The 20,860-nt window shown below is 33.2% G+C and overlaps 1 protein-coding gene across 1 annotated transcript in view; it reads left to right on the top strand.

The window, feature by feature from the left end:
* LOC148953455 (acetyl-coenzyme A synthetase 2-like, mitochondrial) overlaps positions 1-3,834 on the top strand; it is a 69,553-nt gene extending 65,719 nt beyond the window's left edge. Inside the window, exon 7 of the mRNA XM_089087965.1 lies at positions 3,155-3,834. Coding sequence (XP_088944091.1) covers positions 3,155-3,472 — 318 coding nt within the window. The 3' untranslated portion in view covers positions 3,473-3,834. The remainder of the gene's footprint in view (positions 1-3,154) is intronic.
* Positions 3,835-20,860: the final 17,026 nt, after the last annotated feature.

Genomic DNA, 20,860 nt, shown 5'->3' with positions numbered 1-20,860 from the left:
AAGATGTTTTAGTACTTTCATAAGAGCTATTTATTCTAGTTAACGGCCTTTGTGATTAAGGGTCATTTTTAAAGAACAAAGTTCGAAATTTTGCTTAAAGAACAAGGTATCGACTATGGGGTGAATTCTATAATATACGTATTAAGAATATATCAATATAGAAGTTCGTTACGTAAGTTAATTCGTAAGTTACGTATATTTATTGCTAATTAAAACGTTCGTAAATAAAATTAAACAAGTTCCGAGAAAGCTATTTAACCTAATAAAGTAAAATTAATATGAAAATTTTGTTGTAATTATTCATGTACGGTGAGCCAAAACCAAAACCTGTATTAATTCAAAAACATTCAAAAATTAAATAAAAAAACAAGTTTTTTTTAATGAAAGTAAGGAACGACGTTAAAACTTAAAACGAACAGAAATAAATCCGTATATGAAAGGGGCTGTCGCTTCCTCAACGCCTCGCTCTTTACGTTAAAGTTTTACTTTCTCAAAACTCTATTCTTTAAACAATAAAGACCTTTATCATAAAGCGCCCGGCATTGAGGAGGGGACGGCCCCTTTTATATACGGAATAATATCTGTATGGGTATTTCTTTATAGTATTGGTTTTGTTTTATTGGAAAGCCATTTAGCACAAGAAAAGTAAAATTCATATGCAAATTTTGTTTTACCTATTCAGTGACGGTGAGCCAAAATAAAAGCTGCATTAACTAAAAAACGATCAGAAATTAAATAAAAAAACAAATTTTTTTTAACTGAAAGTAAGGAGCGACAATGATACGAAAACTCCTCCTCAACGCCTCGCTCTTTACGCTAAAGTTTTTTATTGTTTTAAAAAATAAAGTTGTATGACAGATTCAAACTTTAGCGTAAAGAGCGAGGCGTTGAGGAGGGGACAGCCCCTTTCATATACGGAATAATTTCTGTTCGTTTTAAGTTTTAATGTCGCTCCTTACTTTCAGTTAAAAAAACTTGCTATTTTATTTAATTGTCACACAAAATTGATTATCTTTTTGAATCAAAGCCTAGCATGTGGTATAATGAAATAAACAAATTTGTGGAAAATACCCTAGTGGTGTTGATTTTTGCTCAGATTCTAACGAAGAAACAATTGCTAACCAGTTAAATGGTCATTTGGCCAGAATAATTCAGTCTTTGTCGCGTCTTACGTAAATAAAACGAACCATGAGTATCAGAAAATTCTACATGATGGCGTACTTTTACCTACTATTTCTGAGGATCAAGTTTTTAGTAAAATAAGGAAACTTAATCGAATTAATATAACTCCCATAGATATTCCGATTGAACTTATAAAAGCATTTCCTGACAAATTGACTAAGCCCCTAACACAGATTTTTAATTGCATTTCAACTTCTTCAGCTTACCCACAGATTTGGAAAACGGGGTATGTTACTTCAATCCCTATAAAAGATACTAAACTTAATGTTGATGGTGTTAGACCAATCCCTTTGACCCCCTTGTGCAGCGAAGTGTACGTAAGCTCTGTAGCAAACTGGCTAAAAGGTGAAGTTAAACCCCTCCTTGATCCTGATCAATATGGTAACAGAAAGAATACATCAACATCCCATTATCTAGTCAGTCTTTTACATTTTATTTTTAAGCATGTTGATGAGCCTGGTAAATGACTAAACTTAATAACAATTGATTTCAAAAAGGATATCTATTTGATTGATCAGAAAATTTTAATTTTTAAGCTTTTAATTGATTTTAGAGTGAATCCTGCTGTTGTGAAAATGATTCGGAGTTTTTTAATAAATAGGTTCGAAATTTTAAAATATAAGAAGTCTTTCTCTGAACCCGAGCCATTTTTTTGTGGTATACCTCAAGGAACCAATCTGGGTGCTATTCTTTTTCTAGTTACGATAAATAATATTACTAATGATTGTGAAAACCACTGGAAACATGTTGACGACTTTGATGACCCTTGGGAAAATTTGTTGACGACCCTTGGAAAAATATGTGAAGCAAATGAATATAGCAAAGCTCGAAATTCAATTGATAACGTGAAGTCTAAGGCTTTCAGTTCCAAAATGACAGTAAATGACCGTAAATCTTCAATTTAAACTATTTATTTTTAAATTATTCTGAACCAAATTTTCTACCAACTATCTCTGATTCTCTTAAAGTCAGAAAGATTAGACTCTTGGGAGTTATTATTAGCAGTGATTTTAAATGGGAAGCAAACACATCTAGTTTAGTAAAAAGGGGTAATGATGGGAAGTAGATGCTCAAGCTTATGTCGAAACATGGCACCCCTCCAGATCACCTCCTCCGAATATTTACATCTTTTATTCACCCAATTCTGGAATATGAAACTCCTGTATGGCATTTTGGCTCGACAATTGAGCAAAGCGACAGGATAGAAAGAGCTCAGAAAGGAGCTCTAATGATAGAATCAAAGAAGGCAGAAATGTCGTATGAAGAGCTGCTGACTAAGTTTAAAATGCAAACTCTGAAAAAAAGAAGAGAGAAACTCTGCATAGATTTTGGAAAACAATCTCTGATCCACCCAATCTACAAAACCCTTTTCCCTCCTCAATCTACAACAAAATGACTACCGCGCAGGGTTGCAGTGCCTGTTGAGAAACTTCAGCCGGTACGGTGTGCCATTAGTGGTTAGCGAAAAGTTTTATACCTAGTTTTGTAAATATGTACAACGAGAATAAGGTGGATTGATTAGGTTTCTTTTTTTAATATCCTATTTTTAATGTGATTATGTTTGTACAATGTGACTAGTGCTTTTAATGTAACTATACCAAAAAAATTTGGCATTGCCATGAAGATTTTGGTGAAAATAAAAATTTATCTATCTATCTATCCATCTAAACAACAATTTAAATAGATCTTTCTTGAAGAAAATAAGTATTTTGCTTATATGAGAACTTGCTGACAACGACTAATTAAATTTTTTCTCCAAATTTTCCTTGGCAATGACATAACATATTTTAGCAGCTAAATAGTTTTAAATAGTATTTAAAATGAATCTACTGGAAAAATATATTCACAATGCAGCGACAAAACTATATTCTTATATTCTTAAAAAAGGTAGGACACGACAAATTATCGGTTTTTATATTGCAATACATGTTTTTTCAATATGAGGCCTATTCACCTTCATCTTACTTTCCAGATATGTCCTGCACTTCCGAAAACCAGATCAGGTAAAATATTGAGGCGCATACTAAGAAAGGTGGCTACCGGTGAATATGAAAACCTGGGTGACATATCTACGCTTGCAGACCCATCTGTAGTTGAAGCTATTGTTAAAGGCCCCAAAAAACCGCTGTTACCTGAAAGTACAAATGATGAAAGTGTAGTTGACTTAGTGATACGGATGGAGCCCATCCAACGGATTCAAGTCCCTGAAAGTTCTTGCTCCGGAGAGGTTCAATTAAGAGAAAGGAATCAAAACAGAACGAGGATGCTAGCTCTCTGCAGTATTTTTTGACTATTGTGTGGCCTATCCTGCACCTAATTTTAATATTGACTTTTTTTATTAGGCTACGTTTCTTATACACAGACACGGGAACGGTCAAAGCCTTGTACAAAAATAAAATTGAGACGTGATGTTTACATGAAAAGAACCTTAAGCTTTGGAACACAAAAGGGAAAGTGAAAATGTTGAAAATATTTAAAATTAGAGTGCACAGATCAATGATATGAATTTATTCGGGTATGTAGTACATACTTGTGTTTGGTTATCAATGAACTAAGTATATAATGAGATATTTACTAAGCCAATCCTAAGTAGTTTAATGCTCAGACCACATTATAGCCGTACTTGTCAATGAAATAAAGATTATGCATGAATTCAGTGCAAATTATTTACGTTGTTCTCGTTGTTACTTCTCGGTTTGAAAATTATTCAGCTTTCAAACCATTAGAGTCAAGAATTAGGGCATAATTTTTTGAAACTAAAAAAAAGAAAACTTGAAACATCATTTTTCTATGTGTAACAGGAATCTGACAAAAGGAAATAAGACTTAGGAATAGTAAAGAATAAGCGCGGACAAATTGTTTTCGATACAAGCTTTTGAAACCACTGCGTGACCGTTTTATTTTTTCGCTTCTGAAATACAAGTTTGACGCTAAAATGAAGAAAAAACTCATGTTAATCACAATACTTTGGTTTTTCATTGACAGATGTTTCTATGGTGTGGCTCCGGCTTAATTCTCCTGTTTATTATTTTGTTAATCACAATACTTTGGTTTTTCATTGACAGATGTTTCTATGGTGTGGCTCCGGCTTAATTCTCCTGTTTATTATTTTGTTTCTTATGCACCTGACAATTCAACGGTCAATACCATCTTGAAGGTAAGATTGGATAATTCTGTTTACATAAAAAAGAAACTTGAGTTGTGGAGTACAAAAGTAAGAGTCACTAAATAAGTCTTCAGGATATTTTTAGGTATAAAACAAATAAAATGATGAAGTAAGCAAGGTTAAATATTTTGCCCAAAATATTATTTAGAACAACTGTTATGGAGACATTTATCATTTTGGTAGAGGCCCTTCAATTCAAGAATATGCAATAGGGAGGTGAGAAAATGTATTTTTCAAAAACTATGGTGGAACGATTTTTCTCCTTTTTTGTTTTCAATAGAAACACAGAAATTGATTTTTTTCAATGCATAGGCCTATACCCAAAACAATTCTTTAAAATTATGGGGGAGGTGCAAAAAGTCCAAGGGGAGTTTCAAAATCATTTAACGCAGTTTCAAAAACCAGCAGGGAGAGTCAACTTGATAGAGTAATGCTGGGCCTCAATCGCAGTTATTTGAAGGGTAGAACGATTGCGGATCAATAGTGCTGGCATTAATATAACTAAGGCATTAAAACTTATGTAATAAAAGCAAACTGTTTTTGAAGGATTTCATACTGTGAGTGAGGTTTATGGTGAATTAAATAATGTTCCAATTTGTTTTTTTTTATGAAACTTACGGATTTTCTGTTTTTTTTCTGCTTCCACTTTCAGGACTGCACCTTGTTTGTCTTTTCTTTCGCTTTTGGAAAATTAATATTCTCTATTTTAAGTCCTAGCTATAAGTTTTATATACAGACAGATTGATGCTTTTGTATTCATAAGAAATAAAAGAACAAACATAACCAATAAAAGTATAAGTTGTACAAATTCTTTCTTTTCTTATTTTTATGTTAGGTAGCAAAATAATTTTTTATATTATTTATAATGTTTTTCCAAAGTTTAGACAAACTATAAGTGACCAAAAGATTTCTAAAATGCTCATTTTCAAAATTAAACAGATAATTTTAAATTTTTACTTCGTCTTTTGATCAGACAGTCTGTAGTAATGAAATATAAGCAAAGAGCAACTGTTTCAATAGTAAAAAAGGGTCTGAAGAGCAAAAGCTTGGAAATATTGAATAAATCAAAGGATTCTACATCTTATGCTGATTCCAAAGGTTCAAAACTTGTTCAAACTCTTCATGGTAACAAACTATAAATAAAGAGTGACACGTGCTAATAGTTCTAAGAGCCATAAAAAACATTTCTAATTGCAGCATATATCTGTATGACGAGTCAGATTTATAAGGCAATTTTCTATATGTAAGAAATTTAAGGTTATTTTTTTCAGCTCGTACTCCTTATTATCACATAAATTTCTCTTTTCTTTTTTACTTAGATGTACCTATAAATATAACTTTTATTTGTCTCTCAAGCTCTCGTAGAGGCTAGCCTCTTTTCAATGGCATTGATTTCACAAAAACAAATCAATTGGTTTGTTTGGAAGTTCTATTTTAGTCCTCTCACGGGGTAGTTAATATTTCCATCTATTTATAATTTATGAATAAAGTAACTTCGATTTTGGGGTTCCACTGACATCGTCCAGTAATTTTGAAAGAGGTGAACTTACCTTGTTTTCTTTATGTATGGTGTTTAGTTAGTTCCTGTTTAGAGTTCATTGAGATAGTTTTGGATTTGACCCATTACTAATAAAAATGAGTTATATTCCTACAGTGCTAATCGTTATTTTTCCTGAGCTCGGGAAGGGTTAAGAACTCTGTAGTTCAACGTCAGTGTAATATCCAATGAAGGACCCGTCTCCCTCCAAAGATATGTAATATATATATATATATATATATATATATATATATATATATATATATATATATATATATATATATATATATATATATATATATATATATATATATATATATATATATATATATATATATATATATATATATATATATATATATATATATATATATATATATATATATATATATATATATTTATTAACAATTGCGTAGTATATATCTTCATAGTTTTATACAGGATTTTGCACCAAAGTTTGTAGTCGTCGATGATTGCGATGGCGTTTTGCTTAAAACGTAATATTTCTTTCTACTAAAATTTTATTATCTTTTAACCACATATTTCTTTTTACTTCAATTTCGTTTTTGACTCGTTGTAATAGTCGTTTTCACCAGTATTTTAACCACATACTTCCTTAACCACAAATGTTCGTTCATTCACTTCAGGTAATTTTTCAATGCCTTTACCCTAGCTGCTTGGATTAGTCTTGTCACATTTGATGGTCTAGGTTGTTTATTTTCCGTGAATTTAGCTTTCTCAAATGGTCCTCTCGATCTTGTGTCATTTGGTGGTCCAGTTTGTTCATTTTGAGGAATTGTTAATTTACGTTTTTGTCCTCAAGGTATTATAAAACTATTTAAAAAGCCTTCTTTGTTCTTCAATTTAATTTCTGATTCTTTCTTATCGTCGTTGTCTTATATATTGTAACCATATATTTCATTGTTCTTCACTTTCGTTTTGACTCGTTGTAATTTTCGCTGCCGCTAATCTTTTAACCGCATATTTCTTTCTTCTTCACTTTCGTTTTTAACTGGTTATAATTATCTTTTTCGTAAGTATTCTAACCGTATATTTCATTGTTCTGAAGTTTCGTTTATCATTTTTTTTCTAATTTTTTTTTCTATGCTCTTTGCCGTAGCTGCTTGGATTGGGTCTTATCACGTTTAAGGGTCTAGGCAGTTCATTTTCACCAATTTAGAATTTACATTTCTCAGGTTGTCGAATATGGTCGAGTATGTTCATTTTAAGCAATTTTAATTTACGTTTTGGTCCACTAAGTATTAAGGAACTGCTGAAAGTGCCTTTTGTAAATAGACGCATTACACTTGGTAGTTTATACCTAGCTATGTTTCTTGTGTAATTATGCGTACGTCATAGATACTAAAAATGACAGCACCTTTCCTGAGGCAAAAATGACGTATTTATACTCTTGAAATGTGCTTATATATGTAATATCAATCACAATATTTTTTCCAAAATTAAGGCTGTTAATGAATCTTCTCAAACTCGTGACCTATTTGGATATTTGTTCCAGCCACAAAATCCCAGGATGCCAATTTTCCGAGAAAATCTGGAGTCATTATAAGAAAAAATTAGATTAAGTATTGTACGTTTATGGAGACAAGATATATAGATATATAAATTTTTTGTGGTACAGACGATGGTACCATACCACAGACAGTGGTACAGACGGTGGTTACTTCCCAAAAGTTAGAATACTTTTTGTACTCACACTGGTCAAAGCCGTTGTAAGTTCATAGCATGAATCAGCAAGGGATGAGCTCGTAGAATCCTTGGTGCGTCAGAATTGACCATTGCACTGTGGGCAACGTTACTCACAATGGTTACCAGTGGTGGTGTCAGAGAACATAAACTAGTGGCAGCCAAAAAAAACCCAACAAAACTCAAACTCCAGTAGTTAGCCGAGCCAACTTAATATGAAGATTTGGATTAAGTATTTAGCAAATAAGAAATAGCCTGTATATATAGCCAAAAAAGATAACAGCAAATTTAAAACTAATTTTTGTTTTTGGAGTGTAGTTAATCCAAAACATACTTAAACAATATTAGGGAATTTTTCTGTAGAATCATCTTCGTCTACTGGAAATACTTACAAATTGAAGTTATTTGCAGGACACCAAAGAGCTTGAGGTATGCACAAGATTAACTGGAACGTTGACAATTTTTCTCAAGATTTAAAAATTATATTACGTGATTTAAAGTTGAATGATATGAGGAATTGCTTTTGATGTGAATTGAAATAATTTTTGTTGAACTTTGTTGAACTTTGTTGAACTACGTTTGTTGTTGTAATTTTTGTTGAACTTTGGATTTATGTCTTAGCGATCCATTAAAAAAAAAGTCTAGGTCTCTCGGAAAAGTCTAGGTCTCTCGGACAAGTCTAGGTCTCTCGGATAAGTCTAGGTCTCTCGGACAAGTCTAGGTCTCTCGGACAAGGAGAAGACTTACTTGACTTAGATATTAACTCTAGAGTAACTACAACAGTAAATCAAAATAAAGCTTTCAGATTTGCTTTTCAGATTAGATTTAATGCATACGGAAAACCCCCAACCATTGCAGGAAAATGAAGATGTAAGTTTGTACATCTACAATTAAAAAAAAACCCTTTGAATTAGATGGATGGACGAGAGAAAACTGGGTGACATTGATTCGACCTTGCCTTAATCACGAAGGCCGAAACTACATTTCTGGCATTGTTAATCTACTACTCCAAAGATTTTAAAAGATTAAAAGAAGCCATTTTAAAAATTTCAACTGTCTCCCGTACACTTTCAAAAGAGAGTAAGATGTGAAAAAAAAGTGACAAATTAACTTAATAAAATTTGGTTACAAATTAGATGATATTTGCCTTAAATTGCCAAATTTACAAAGGTATACAATGATAGATGATGCATATGCATTCCAGAAAAAGCTGACTTACATAATGGGAAAAACAGTGAAAGGACAATTTCCAGAAAATACCCACACAGAATTAGAAATATGTTTAAAAGAAAAGAACCCAAAAACAATTGAGAAAATGTCTGAGTTGGCTGATATATGGAGCTAAATAAGAAACAACATTTTGGACATAGAACTATCCCGACATTTAGAGTAAAGTTGAAATTTGAGATAGTACATTTCAGCACAAACAAGGAGCATTAACTTGTTATGACTGTGGTACTACAGGGAATTTTGCTAGGAATTGCCCCAATGAAGGTTAGACAGAAACCCCGTAAAACAATAGCCTGTGCTATAGCCAGTAATAAAAACATACTACGTGGATTGACAGTTTAATATTCATATACTTATATTCATACCTTAAAGTCTTAATAATTTTTGGTTTATTAAAATCTAAAAGTAAAAAGTTTTAAGACGTATTTTATTTTCAGTAAAGTGCAAATTATACTCTAGTTTTGAGAAGGCATGGGGGTTGTCCACCTCTTCCCATATTAATTTCTGCTCGTTTAGAGTTTGTCTCGGTTATTCATTGTAATTTCTGTTCATTTTGAGTTGCATTTATTTATTGATGGTAATATATGGTAATTTTACGCTTGGAAGGTTGTATGACTATATGTTTGCTCTATTTTGGTTACACACATTTTATTTAGAAATTCCAGCAACAAGATTGAGACAATCTTGACTGGAATGCTCTATCATAAATTAATTAACATCGGATATAACACTTGCTCTTTCTTTAAATCTGTCAAATAAGGATTAAAGGTTATATTTATGAAGAAATCAGGAAGCCCAAGGCGAAGAACGATACCTGCGTCATCTGCATAATTTTCAGCATAGTAGTAGTGTGGTGATCCGGTGAATGATGACGGTAGTATCCTCTTTGCACCAGCAACTGCATTTGTTATACAGGTAAGCGGCTGATAAGTCGTGTAACATCTGCACAGTTTTCAGTAAAAATTGCTTTGTGGCTTATTTTTATTCATTGGACGCTATCACGTTCAACGCAGCAAATATATTTATCGACAAGATATCACCAAAAAAGTCCTCCACCAAACTGTAGAGCATTAAAACCGATTTGACGTTTGTCGGGTGTTAAAGCTTGCAGAGAAAGGCTTTTGGCGTATTCAGAGCGAAATACAATACGATATTGCGCTAATTCAAACCGTATTAGATGGGGACGACTTGCATAAGGTGTTTGAAGTGGCATATCTAAGGTCATCACTGACGTTCCAGCTGAATAAAACAGTGGGTAGGTAAAGGGCTCCACAAGATGGCTAGAATTTTTTAACTGAAATTTTTTTCAGTAGTTTTGTTTTGCAACCATTTAAGTTGACGGAAATTGTGGTTGGCATTAAAAGTAACAGAAGCATATATTTCATTACATGCAGAAGGATTTAAAAGTCTATAATCCACACAACCTAGTGCAGTAAAAATGAGCAGCATGTTTGAAGATTGATTTCCTAGTGAAGCAGCACGTTTATCTACATCCTCCTTGGCCTCTCGCATTTTATATAACCTTTGATAGAGTTGTTGGTACCTCTCAATGTTCCAACCGATCCATGAAGTTGTGAGGGCTCCCACAAGTTTAAGGATGTGTAATATATTCGTCAACAGCTTTATCAGGGTTTAAAGGTACATTTGGGCTGTTAAAGGTCGTTCAAAATCATCTTGAATGGTTTGTGATGGATGTGTCACCAAACTGATTCTGGTATAAATTTGTCAAGCTAACTTGAAGCTAAAAATATTACTGCTACTGAAAGTTTGATCATCAATTACGTTGAATGAAGTTAAAGCGTAACACGAATTCATCTTTTGGATTCGTTTGTGGAACTTTTTGGAGAGAGAGTGACGTCCTCTAAAAGGCATGCCAATTCATTTGGAAATTATGGAGGTCGCAATAGAATTCGGCCAAGCAATATCCAAATGAATCAAATTTGTTTGCTATTCTTTCTTCAGATTAATGAAGGGCTCCACAGTAATACAACGCTGAAGGGTCCCACTTACTTGTAATTAACACTCGTATAGTATGCAGTATCTTTGTACTGGGTATTGCCCCATACATTGTTGGTGTCAAAGATTGCAACGGTGTTGATTTCGATATCGTTTGTCATCTGACCAAATACTTCTTTTTCTTCACTTTCGTTTTTTACTTGCCATGATTGCCGTTGTCAAACTCCTTACAACCGTATATTTCTTTGCTCTTCATTTTCGTTTATCATTACTTCAGACATTTTTTCAATACCCTTTGCTTTAGCTGCTTGGATCTGTCTTGGTTTTCCATGTTGTTCATTTTCAGCCATTAGGAATTTACGTTTTGTGGGTCACCCTATTGATCTTGTCTAGTTTGATAGTTCTCCTTTTCAAGCTAATTATGATATTTAATAATTTTAAATTTGTGTTTTCTGGGGTCGTCCTTTAGGCAATTCTTTTATTGTTAAGTAAAAATAACAAGCAAAAAAAGTAGGAACTATATGCTATGAAACACTAAGTATTTTTTACTTTGCTATGTTTAATCTGGAATAATTTTTTAAAAGTTAACATGCCAAACAAATAAATGTTCAAATATTTAGGTGTATTTTACTCTTTAAGAAATCCAAGATTGTTCAAACAAGAAAATGAAGAGGGGTTTCTTAGTCACATTGATACGTACAATACGTACAATTATGGGGAATACGCTTAAGTATAACTGATTATGGATTTAGTCAATGTTTTTTTTTATATATTATGTGACACGCATCTAATAATTGTAATTGTAAACGTATTTATGCTTTGTTACAAAAAATAATATCTATGAAACAGTTGTTTTTCAGAGATGAGATCTCAAATCTAAAGCTTGAATCGTCTTTATTGTGCATACAAGAGCTCAATTCACGAAAGAGCTTGTCACTTACTTACAGTTTTTTCATAATTCCTTGAATAAAATTTCTATATTGTTTATTCAAGAGGTGAATTCAAGAAAGAGCTTGTTACGCACGTAACCTAGTCTAAATTTACCTTAAAAAACATTTTTTAAGTTGAAGTACACATCTTTTTCCCCTCCCAACATTACTTTTCGACTTTATGTATATCACCACTCGATGTGAGCCTAAATTAACCTAACTTTTATCATGTCTCTCTCACTATGACTGTGTGTCTGAGTGGGTGTGCTGCCATCTATAACCAGTCTAACGTATTTTTTTGGAGAGTTTGTTACTTACTTACAATTTTTTCATAATGTCTTGAATGAAATTTCTGTATTGTATATCCAAGAGGCAAATTCAGGAAAGAGTGTGTTACTTACTTACAACTTTTTCCATAATTTCTTGAATTAAATTTCGGTATTGTATATCCAAGTGGTGAGTGCCAGAAAGAGTTTGTTACTTACTGACAATTTTCTCATAATTTCCTGGATGAAATTTCCGTGTTGTGTGTCCAAGAGGCGAATTTAAGAAGGAGTTTGTTACTTACTTACAATTTTTTTTCATTATGTCTTGAATGAATAGAACTATTCTAAAGAATAAAGACGGGTTAAGCTTAAAAGTATTTATTGCTTAAACATACTACAAAAAAAAGTTTTTTTGAACAAAAAACAACACATTTGTATAAAAATAATACTTAAATTTCACTGTTAAACATCCACAAACGAGGATCCCATGATATAGAATACTTTTTACCGTGTCTTATGCACTTATCACGATCAGGTATGTCCCTAAATAACCACTGCGCGAAGAACCTAACCTTCTCTTCAGGACGATGATAAGCCCCTTCAAATTTAGGACATTTAAATTCTTCTAAATTGAAAAGTGGAATCCTAGGGTCACAGTTTCGAATTAAAACTTTATTTGTAGGTACGTTACCCTTTACGTATAGTGATTCAACCCCAAAAAGCTGCAAGTTTCACTGACTGCTTCCTGAACATTTCTTAGTTCTTGACCACTTTTATTATGTGGCGTAGTTTCTATATCGTAGAATTCCAGTCTGTTTATACGGCGTAATATAATACTCCATAAGCTTTTATCATACTCAAACATAGTATAGTTCACTATCCAATGATAACAGTCAATTTCGTTGTGTTCCTTTGGTAATTACGAAAACACACATTCAAGTATTAGAATGCAGGATGCTTTTTTCAAACCTATAAATTCTCTTTCATATAATCCTATTATTCCGAAAGACATAAATGCAATATTTGAGAAGCAAAGTACTTCATCAAACTCTTATACCTTTTCTCAACGTTAGAAAGACTTATGACTAGGGAGAGGAGTCCTAAAACCACCTGTTTTCATTGTGTGGAGGAGTCATAAATCCCGTAGAATTCATTGTAGGGAGGAGTCATAAGACTCTCGGTGTCTATTGCATGCAAACTATACATGGAAATTGTTGCTTAGCTGAAATTGTAAAATATTACATTTTTGCAAATATCATACGTTTCCAACTTTTAATAGACAATCCAACCTTTTGAACTTCTAGTGTACTCTAAAAATAATGGAAATATAACAAAGTAATGTATAGTATACTTTTAATGAAGTAATGACGCGTGGAATGTTAATATAAAAATATGTTTTATACATTATTATACATTATTAAATTTATTGAACAACTTTAGACATTCTGAATCTGTATCATAAAATAATTAATCGTGTTCTCTTATCATACTGCCCTCTGTAGAGATATCCATCTTGTCTTTGTCTCTTCTTTATATCTTTCTTTTCTGCTATATCGAACCTCCTTTTGTGAGGGCTTCCTTGTGCTTCTGTCCTTCCTTGTAATGGAGAGGATTTCCATCGTTTGTATTGTTTCTTGTGATACTGGTCACTCTCTTTCTACAGCAGAAACTGATGAGCTTACCCTTTTTCTCACCATTTCATCAAAGATTCTTCTTCTCATTTCACACAGATTGTCCTCTTCTATTTCATTTTCCATGCTTTTTAAATTTGCTGCATTACTCTCATACGAATTACTGAAGTCATGATAGTGGCCAATTCAAATAGCACACGAACAATAAAAAGATATTTCTAACTCTACACTTTGCTCGATGTTAAAATCTGCTATGTTGTTGTTTGATGTAACTTTAGTTCTCAAATGGTACTGCCGCCAGGTATCGATAACACGCCATAGAGTACCATAGGTAAAGTCGTGTCATGTTTATAAAGAAGCACAGTGTATGATTGGTACAGCCACAAACGCATTTCATGTCATTTTGAAAAAAAGTTGGAGGGAGGGGGGTAACCTTAAATGCAATGTTACTTTTCCAGGGATAGCTAAAAGCCAATTCAATAACCAATTAGCATTCTCAATTCAACGTGGATGTTCGTATTCACATATATATATATATATATATGTATATATATATATATATATATATATATATATATATATATATATATATATATATATATATATATATATATATATATATATATATATATATATATATATATATATATATATATATATATATATATATATATATATATATATATATATATATATATATATATATATATATATATATATATATATATATATATATAGTTGATTTCTAAGGATTGCTATGAATTTCTTTATTAAAATTCATTTTTTTCCATCTACATCTTTATTAGTATCAACTTTTTAGTATGCTAGAATGCTAAAGCATATTTTATAATGACAAAACTTCTCAAACTGTACTTGTGTATTATACAGAACACAGTCGAAAAGTAAAGTTATTTCCGAAAACTAAAATACCAAACCTTATTAAAAAAAAATCAAATACTATTAATAAAATCACATGTATTTTATACTTGGCTGTTCGTATTTCTGAAAATTAAATCCCAACTTTATTAATAAAATCACATATATTTTAAACGTGTATGTCCGTATTTCTTGAAACTACAACCCAACTTAATTAAAAATCAAATGTTATTAATAAAATCAGACGTATTTTAAGGGTAACCTCAAAAAGTTGGAGAGGGTGTGCCCCTTGGTGGTTGGGGAGAGGGATCCCTTGGAGGTTGAGATCCTTGATGGTTAGGGTCATTGGTGCTTGCGGTCCTTGATGGTTCATACCCATAACCACCTCGCTAGTTGATTTCTAAGGATTGTTCTGAATTTCTTTATTACAATTCTTTTCTTGGCATCAACATCTTTATTAGTATCAACTTTTAGTATACTAGAATTCTAAAGCATATTTTATAATGACAAAACTGCTCAAATGGTACTTCTGTATTATACAGAACACAGTCGAGAAGTAAAGTTATATCGCCCACATCCCATATTGTGTACTTGTCTATTATAACAACCACATCTGAGAAGTAAAGCTATGTCATGTCACTTGATCTTTTCTTGGCGTCTACGGCTCTATTACCTTCAACTTTTTAGCGTAAAATCACAAAATTTCTACCTCTTTAGAGCCCCGCATAATATTCTAGCATTTATATCAACTTCCTACGAGGATTTTATAAACAATATTCCATTGACAAATTGTGTCAGCAGATAATACGGTACATTGATTACGACAAAGAAATTACATAAAATTCAAGCTATTCAGTTTCCCAGAAATCTGTTCTGATGTCAGTTCAAAATTTACATCTCTTTAGAGTCCCGCATAATATTCAAGCATTTATGTCAAGTTCCCTAAGACTTATCATCCTCTCAGACTTACCTTAACTGTTACGCGCTTTTAACTCTTTTATCCCTTTCATACAATCCAATTAAAAACATGAATCATATCGAGCTTTTTTTCACCCCCATGAAAGTTCTACCTCAAGAACATTTGATAATCAGATAAGAGGATTTTATAAACAATGTTCCATGGACAAATTGGGTCAGCAGATAATACGGTACTTTGGTTAAGACAAAGAAATTACATAAAATTCAAGCTATTCAGTTTCTCAGGAATCTGTTCTTATGTCAGTTCAAAATTTCCATCTCTTTAGAGTCCCGCATAATATTCAAGCATTTATGTCAAGTTCCCTAAGACTTACCATCCTCTCAGACTTACATTAACTGTTACGCGCTATTAACTCTTTTATCCATTTCATACAATCCAATTAAAAATATGAATGATATCTAGCTTTGTTTCACCCCCATGAAAGTTCTACTTCCAGAATACTCGATAATCAGATAAGAGGATTTTATAAACAATGTTCCATGGACAAATTGGGTCAGCAGATAATACGGTACTTTGGTTACGACAAAGAAATTACATAAAATTCAAGCTAATCAGTTTCCCAGAAATCTGCTCTGATGTCAGTTCAAAATTTCTATCTCTTTAGAGTCCCGCATAATATTCTAGCATTTATGTCAAGTTCCCTAAGACTTACCATCCTCTCAGACTTACACTAACTGTTACGCGCTTTTAACTCTTTTATCCATTTCATACAATCCAATTAAAAATATGAATGAAATCTAGCTTTGTTTCACCCCTATGAAAGTTCTACTTCAAGAATATTCGATAATCAGATAAGAGGATTTTATAAACAATGTTCCATGGACAAATTGGGTCAGCAGATAATACGGTTCTTTGATTACGACAAAGAAATTACATAAAATTCTAGCTAATCAGTTTCCCAGAAATCTACTCTGATGTCAGTTCAAAATTTCTATCTCTTTAGAGTCCCGCATAATATTCAAGCATTTATGTCAAGTTCCCTAAGACTTATCATCCCCTCAGACTTACATTAACTGGTACGCGCTATTAACTCTTTTATCCATTTCATACAATCCAATTAAAAACATGAATGAAATCTAGCTTTGTTTCACCCCCATGAAAGTTCTACTTCAAGAATATTTGATAATTAGATAAGAGGATTTTATAAACAATGTTCCATGGACAAATTGGGTCAGCAGATAATACGGTACTTTGATTAAGACAAAGAAATTACATAAAATTCTAGCTAATCAATTTCCCAGAAATCTGCTCTGATGTCACTTAGCCTATGATCTTGTACTAGTAGTATTTCTAGCTCTGTGATTGGTCTAGAAATAGGGCGTGGTCTTGTTCGTGTCGTATTGTAGCCCTCTGATTGGCTCGGATCTTGTCCCCCGTGGTAATACCTGGCCCTCTACTGAGGGGACGAACCCCCTCATATACGTAATAATTTCTGTTCCTTTTAAGTTTTAATGTTACTCCTTACTTTCAGTTGAAGAAACTTGTTCTTTTTTAATTTAATTTCTTATGTTTTTTTTAAATAATGCTGGTAAATCCAGCACCCCCTTCATGGAAATTCTCTTCCCCCGTGAAAAATCCTCCCACTTAACCGAACCCCCCACCCACTTAACCAAATCCTCCCACTTAATCCAATCCTCCCCCCTCTCCACCTGAAAAAATCCCCCATAAAAACGTCTGTATACTTACAAATAACCAATACTATATGTAAACAATAGGAAAAGCTTAGAACTTGTAGCCCTTCCCCTAGGGACTGTGGTGGGTTAGGTTACAGTACGGTTCTCTAATATCCTGAATCTGATGGTGTGAATTTCATTAAGATTATATGATGTTTAGGGGTTCTCTAACCCTTTTTAAGAAAATGAAATAAATGTTTCTATAGCTCGTTACTTTTGATGGGTAGTACTAAACTTGATGGAAATTATATATTTTAAATCAGCATAAAAATGCGATTCTTTTGATGTATCTATTGGTATCAAAATTTTGTTTTTAGAGTTTCGGTTACTATTGAGCCGGGTCGCTCCTTACTTACAGTTCCTTACCACGAACTGTTTGACTGTGATCAGCCAATTTGAAGGGATACATACAACGAAGCCAATATCTTCGTAACCATTAGGGACAGGTAAAATTCTGCACCTAAGCAGTCATCCATTTTAGTATTAAAAAAAGAAAATAAAATAAAACAGTGGTTTTGCCCAATGGGGCACATGTAAGTCTCGTGTGTGGTTTACATGATATATCTGAAAAGGGCACAATCTACCGTCCAGTCGTCTAGGAAGTCTAGTGGGACCTTTGTTCGAAATGGGAGTCAAGTAAATTATTTCACAGAGCTCCACGGCTTTGGCGTGACAAAGGTTGCCACTTCAAAGGTGCTTCAAATGAAGGCTAACCAGGTCATGCTAATGATTCATTAAGAACTCTATTCGTTTTACTTACTTTTCACCCATGCGACTTGTGTTTTAAAATAGGTGATGAAAGAGTTTATGAAGATAGTGTTCATCATGTTGCAAAATATGATGCAAAGGTACCACCCTCAGCAATCGAAAGTGCTGCACATTTAATCTAATGTATTCACACAGTATGTCGTCTGGTTGTACGGTTCGATGATTTAAAGATTTCTAGACTTAGCAATAGACTGTCATTAGTGCATTATCGAGAGAAGGAGAATTAAATTCCTTTATCTTTGTAGTATAGGATACAAATTTCTTATCTTTGTTGAAATATAAATGTTTTCACTTTTAGAAATTTAACAAATCAAAAATTTTTAACATTTTGATTGCTAAATATTAGTACATGTATATTAAACTGACAATGCATATTCATTTGTATTTTTTCAGTTAAGCGTAAATTATGTTCTGGCCTTAGAAAGGCATAGAGGTTTCGAGCCTTACTCATGTTAATTTCTGCTCGTTTTGAGTTTGACTCGGTTATTTATTGTAATTTCTGTTCGTTTTGGGTTTCCTTTATTCATCGAAGATGATTTGTGGTAGTTTCACGCTTGGTAGATTATTTGATTATTTTTTTTTATCATTTTTGGTTTAAAGGAATCCTTTACTTTTCTTTGAAAAACTTATTTTGTGGAAAAAGCTTTTTTAAATTAATTTCTGTTCGTTTTATATTGACATAGTCTTTTCAGGGAAAAAGAAAATAATACTTTAAATCTTTTCGTTTTTTAAGACTTTACAGTTTGGCCTGCTATTTGTATGCTGGAGAAAAATTTTCAGAAGTTTTTAACAACTATACACCCTTTTAAAAATCTGGACACAAGTAGTAGTGTTTAATTTAGTTTCATACCTCCTCTAGTTGACCTGAAATAGAAAACTTTATACCATTCACAAACAAATCTGTTTACTTTCTTTGATAAATTGCATACAATTTTGCAATTTTGATTTGGTTAAATTTTAAGAGCAGAAGTAGCCCCGAAAGTTTGAACATAATACCCTCAGTCGTTCTAGGGATACTGCTGAGATGCCTCATTGGGAATTAGCATTAACACGGTGCATTTTGATTTAACCTTAAGGAAAAATTTAGTTTTGAAACATAATTGGTAAATGGGAGGATGGGCGTGGGAGGGGGACTAGTTGCCCTCCAATCACTTTCTATTGTTAAAAAGGGCATTAACCCATTCTATTTTCAATAGAATGAGCACTTTTCTAAGTTCCTACGACAACTCCTTCGATACGAAATGTTCTGGTCTAAACACAAAAAAAAAAATAATAATACATTGTACCCAAGTCGATCTTTCATAGGCAGCGCAATAGCGCTGTCTAAGTAAAGAACGATGTTGGCACAGTGTATTATTTTTTTTCTTGGTTTTAGACCAGGGCACTTCGTATCGAAGAAGTTGTCGTAGAACCTTCAAGAAGGGCTCATTCAATTGGATATTGGAGTAGCTTGTGCCCTTTTTAATAGTCGAAAAAGATTGGAAGGCAACTAACACCCCTTCCACGCCCACCATTTCCCAAAAAACATTCAATCAATATTTTGAGATAGCCACTTTGTTCAGCCTAGTTGATTTCCAGATAGAAAAAATGTTTCTGAGGAGGTCACTCCCCCACAACACTGAGGGCTACGGTTTTAAGTTGTGCCCTCAGGGCATATACGAACGATGTGGGCACAGTGTATTATTTATTATTTTTTTCCTTTAGACCAGGGCAGTTCTTATCGAAGAAGTTGTCATAGAATCTTCAAAAAGGGCTCATTCAATTGGAAATCGGAGTGGTTTGTACCCTTTTTAATACTCAAAAGTGAATGGAAGGCAACTAACAACCCTTCCAAGCCCACCATTTCCCGAAACACATCCAATAAAAATTTTGAGATAGCCATTTTGTTCAGCGTATGCTAGTTGATTTCCAGATAGAAATTATTTTTTTTAGAAGGACACTCCCCCACAGCCCTTAGGGCTGGGGTTGCAAGTTATGCCCTGGGGGCGTATAAGGTTTTTATTGAAAGCGTAGAAACTTCAAAAGGGCTCATTCAACTGGATATTGAAAGGGCTAGTGCCTTTTTTATAGTTGAAAGTGATTGGAGAGCATCTAACACCCCTCTCACGCCCACCATTTTCCCAAACACATCCAATCAAAATTTTGAGATAGCCTTTTTGTTCCACGTAGTTTAAAGTCCAGGAAATTATATCATTGAGCAGGACACTCCACCCACAGTATTCAGGGCAAGGGTTATAAGTTATGCCCTGGGGGTGCATAAGTTTTTATTGAAATCTTTGTCATAGAAACTTGAAAAAGAGCTCATTCGATTGGAAATTCAAAGACCTAGTGCCCTTTTTAACATTCGAAAGTGATTTGAGGGCAACTAGCCCCCCTTTCACGTCCACATTTCCCCCAAACACATCCAATTAAAATTTTTAGATAGCCATTTTGCTCAGCGTATTTGATTTCCAGATATAAATTATGTTTTTGAGGAGGACACTCACCCACAGCCCTAAGAGAAAGAGTTGTAAGTTATGTCTTGGGGGCATGTAAGATTTTTATAGAAAGCGATGTTGTAGAAACTTCAAAAAGAGGTCATTCGATTGGAAATTGAAATTGCTAGTGCCCTTTTTAATAGTCAAAAGTGATTGGAAGGCAACTAACAACCCTTCCACGCCCAGCATTTCCCCAAAATCGTCCAATCAACATTTTGAACTAGCCATTTTGTTCAACGCAGATTAAAGTTCAGGAAAATATACCTTTGATTCGAACACTCCCTCCACAGTCTTCAGGGGAATGGTTATAAGTTATACCCTGGGGGCATATAAGTTTTTATTGATTCTTTGTCGTAGAAACTTAAAAAAGCTCATTCGATTGGAAATTCAAAGGGCTAGTGCCCTTTTTAATAGTCTCAAAAGTGGGTTTGGGGCAACAAACCCCCCTCTCACGCTAACCTTTTCCCCAAACACATCCAATCAAAA

The sequence above is a fragment of the Artemia sp. Qi Xiang Cuo genome, chromosome 4, assembly GCF_049724085.1.
Source record: "Artemia sp. Qi Xiang Cuo chromosome 4, ASM4972408v1, whole genome shotgun sequence".
In the NCBI taxonomy this organism is placed as follows: domain Eukaryota; kingdom Metazoa; phylum Arthropoda; class Branchiopoda; order Anostraca; family Artemiidae; genus Artemia; species Artemia sp. Qi Xiang Cuo.
This window is presented reverse-complemented; position numbering and strand designations above follow the sequence as displayed.